Source organism: Plasmodium sp. gorilla clade G2 (assembly GCF_900097015.1).
Source record: "Plasmodium sp. gorilla clade G2 genome assembly, contig: PADLG01_00_61, whole genome shotgun sequence".
In the NCBI taxonomy this organism is placed as follows: domain Eukaryota; phylum Apicomplexa; class Aconoidasida; order Haemosporida; family Plasmodiidae; genus Plasmodium; species Plasmodium adleri (nom. inval.).
Window position 1 is genome coordinate 2,794 of NW_021628913.1, and position 2,963 is coordinate 5,756.

At 29.0% G+C, this 2,963-nt stretch overlaps 1 pseudogene across 1 annotated transcript; it reads left to right on the plus strand.

Moving 5' to 3' along the window:
- The first annotated feature begins 866 nt into the window (after positions 1-866).
- Positions 867-2,963, plus strand: PADL01_0035800 (annotated as a pseudogene). The gene is made up of 3 exons: positions 867-922; positions 996-2,056; positions 2,146-2,963. Coding segments are annotated over exons 1-3 (1,935 nt in total).

Sequence of the window (2,963 nt, forward strand, 5' to 3'; positions counted from 1 at the left end):
ATATATATATTTTTTTTTATCTACAACATATACTATATATATTTAATTTTTTGGCGAGACGACACGAGGCGAGGAGACGACACGAAGAGGCCAAGAGGACATAGAGAAATAAACATATATAAACATATATATATTTTGTATTTTGTTATTGTTTTTTTTTATTTTTGTATTTTGTATTTTTTTATAAAAAAAAAAATATATTATGTTTTTTATATATATTTTATATGAAAACGTTTCGAACAAAATATAAATATACAAACATATATTTTTATATTTTTATTTTGATATATATGTATATATATATCGATACCTATTACATACATACATATATATATATATATGTATAAAAAAATACGTATTCTTACATATATATATATATATATATATATATATATATATATATATATATATATATATATATAATACTACAAAATAATCGAAAAACAAATAATAAATATAAAATTACAAACATAAATATACGTATATTTTTATGTATTTGTTATATATACACTATAGTGGTATATTTCAATAATATCATTATGAATAAGAATTATAATATCATTATATTCATAATAATATAATATCATTACAAATATACATAATAATATACATAATAATATTATTATAATAATAATATTATTATATTCATAATAATATCATTATTATAATAATATCATTATGTATATTAATTATAATATTATTATGTATATTTGTAATGATATTTTCATTATGAATATAATGATATTATCATTCCTATTCATAATAATATGCCACTATATTTGTAGTACCACTGTATTTTGTGCCACGATATATATATACCACTGTATTTGTATATCACTATATATATATACCACGATATGTTGAAAATGGCAAAACCTTATAAGAAATATAAATATTTAATATATTTCAAATGTAAGAGATAGTGATATACATATATATATATATATATATATATATATATATACATACCACATATAAGCACAATGTCGTCGGAGTGGTGTTGGTTCTTCTAGTGCCGCGTGTGGCACAAACAGTGGTAGACCAAATGCCACGGTAGAGACTATAGCAAGGGTTTTTCAAAGCAATATAGACAAGGATGCAAAAGAGGGTGGTAAAGTTGGTCATGTTAATGAGGGGGAGTTGAAAGGAGATTTATCCGAGGCAAAATTTGGAAAGGATGGTACTAAAATGGATAGCGATGCATGTAATCTTGAGAAAGAAAAACATACTAATGATAAACGTACATATAGTGCTACGGCTGATGGTAATACTGACCATGATGGCCCCTGTACCGGAAAAGGTACAGGGAAAGATAAAACGAACCAGAGATTTGCTGTAGGACTACAATGGAAAACGCGTACCGATGTTAATGAAGAGCACAAAAAAGTATTATTTCCTCCTAGAAGATTAGATATGTGTACTTCGAACTTAGAAAATTTGAAAACGGAATATGAAGGATTTAAAGGTGATAAAGCCAAGCATTCATTATTGGGGGATGTAATGTTAGCAGCAAAATATGAAGCAGAAAAAATAATAGAACTCTATAAACAATATAACCTAAATGGCAAAAGTACTGTATCTGACACCAAAGATAAGAAGACAATATGTCGATCTGTACGTAATAGTTTTGCTGATATAGGGGATATAATTAGAGGAAGAGATATATGGACTAAAGAAAATGGTAACGCAGATTTGCAAAAACATTTGAGAGATATATTTGATAAAATTAAAAAAAACGCTACTCAAGGAATCACGTATTCCAATGAAGAGGATCCATATACCAAACTTAGAGAACACTGGTGGGAACTTAACAGAAAAGATATATGGAAAGCAATGGATTGTGCACTAAAACAAAATAATATAACAAACACAGATTGTGATTACAATAATGTTCATAAGTGTCCACTTGATGACTACATCCCGCAACGTCTTCGTTGGTTAACCGAATGGTCCGAGTGGTACTGCAAGGCACAAAAAGACGAGTATGACAAGGTGAAACAGGTGTGTGACACATGTAAAACTGGTACTAACAATACAACATGTAATACCAGCAAATGTAAACAATGTCAAGATAAATGCAAAGCATATAGTGATTTTATTACAAAATGGAAAGAAGATTGGCAAAAACAAAAAAACAGTACGAAGAATTATATGGAAAAGCAAAATCTAGTAGTAGTAGTACTCCTAGTAATGATGAAAATCAGAAATATCTTAATGAATTCTTAAAGAAATTACAGAAAGAAAATAAGAGTAATACCACTTATTCTACTGCTGAAGGATATATACAGCAAGAACTAAAAAATACTGAATGTCAACAACAAAAAGAATTCTGTGATACTACTAGTGACAAATATGTGTTCCGCCATCACCCTAGTGGTTACGTACAGGCGTGCGCGTGCGATAGTTCGACACCGTGTGATGTGGTGAAATCACTTATGCAGACAAAAGACACCAACACTGGTGCAATAGGTGGGTGTAATCCAAAAATTAAGGATGCACAAGACACATCATATCCTAAATGGACTTGTGAAGATAAACATTTTGAAACTGGTCATACAAATGCATGTATGCCACCTAGGAGACAAAAACTATGTGTACATTATTTATCAGATAATAGTGAAACACAAAATATAAATAAACCTGATGATTTGAAAAATGCTTTTATTAAAACAGGAGCAGCAGAGACATTTGTTCATTGGCAGTATTATATAAAATATGGTGGTAACAGTGAAGCAGAGAACCAGTTAAAAAGTGGAAAAATACCTTCCGACTTCTTACGTTCTATGATGTATACTTTTGGAGATTTAAGAGATTTATGTTTGGATAAAGATATATCAGTAAACGATGCAGGGAAGAATCCTCATGTGACGAAGGCAAGAAATAAAATAAGTGAAGTTTTCTCAAAAAGTGGCCAGGGTTCACAAAAAACCACACCTGAAAAATGGTGGACAACAAATGGTCCA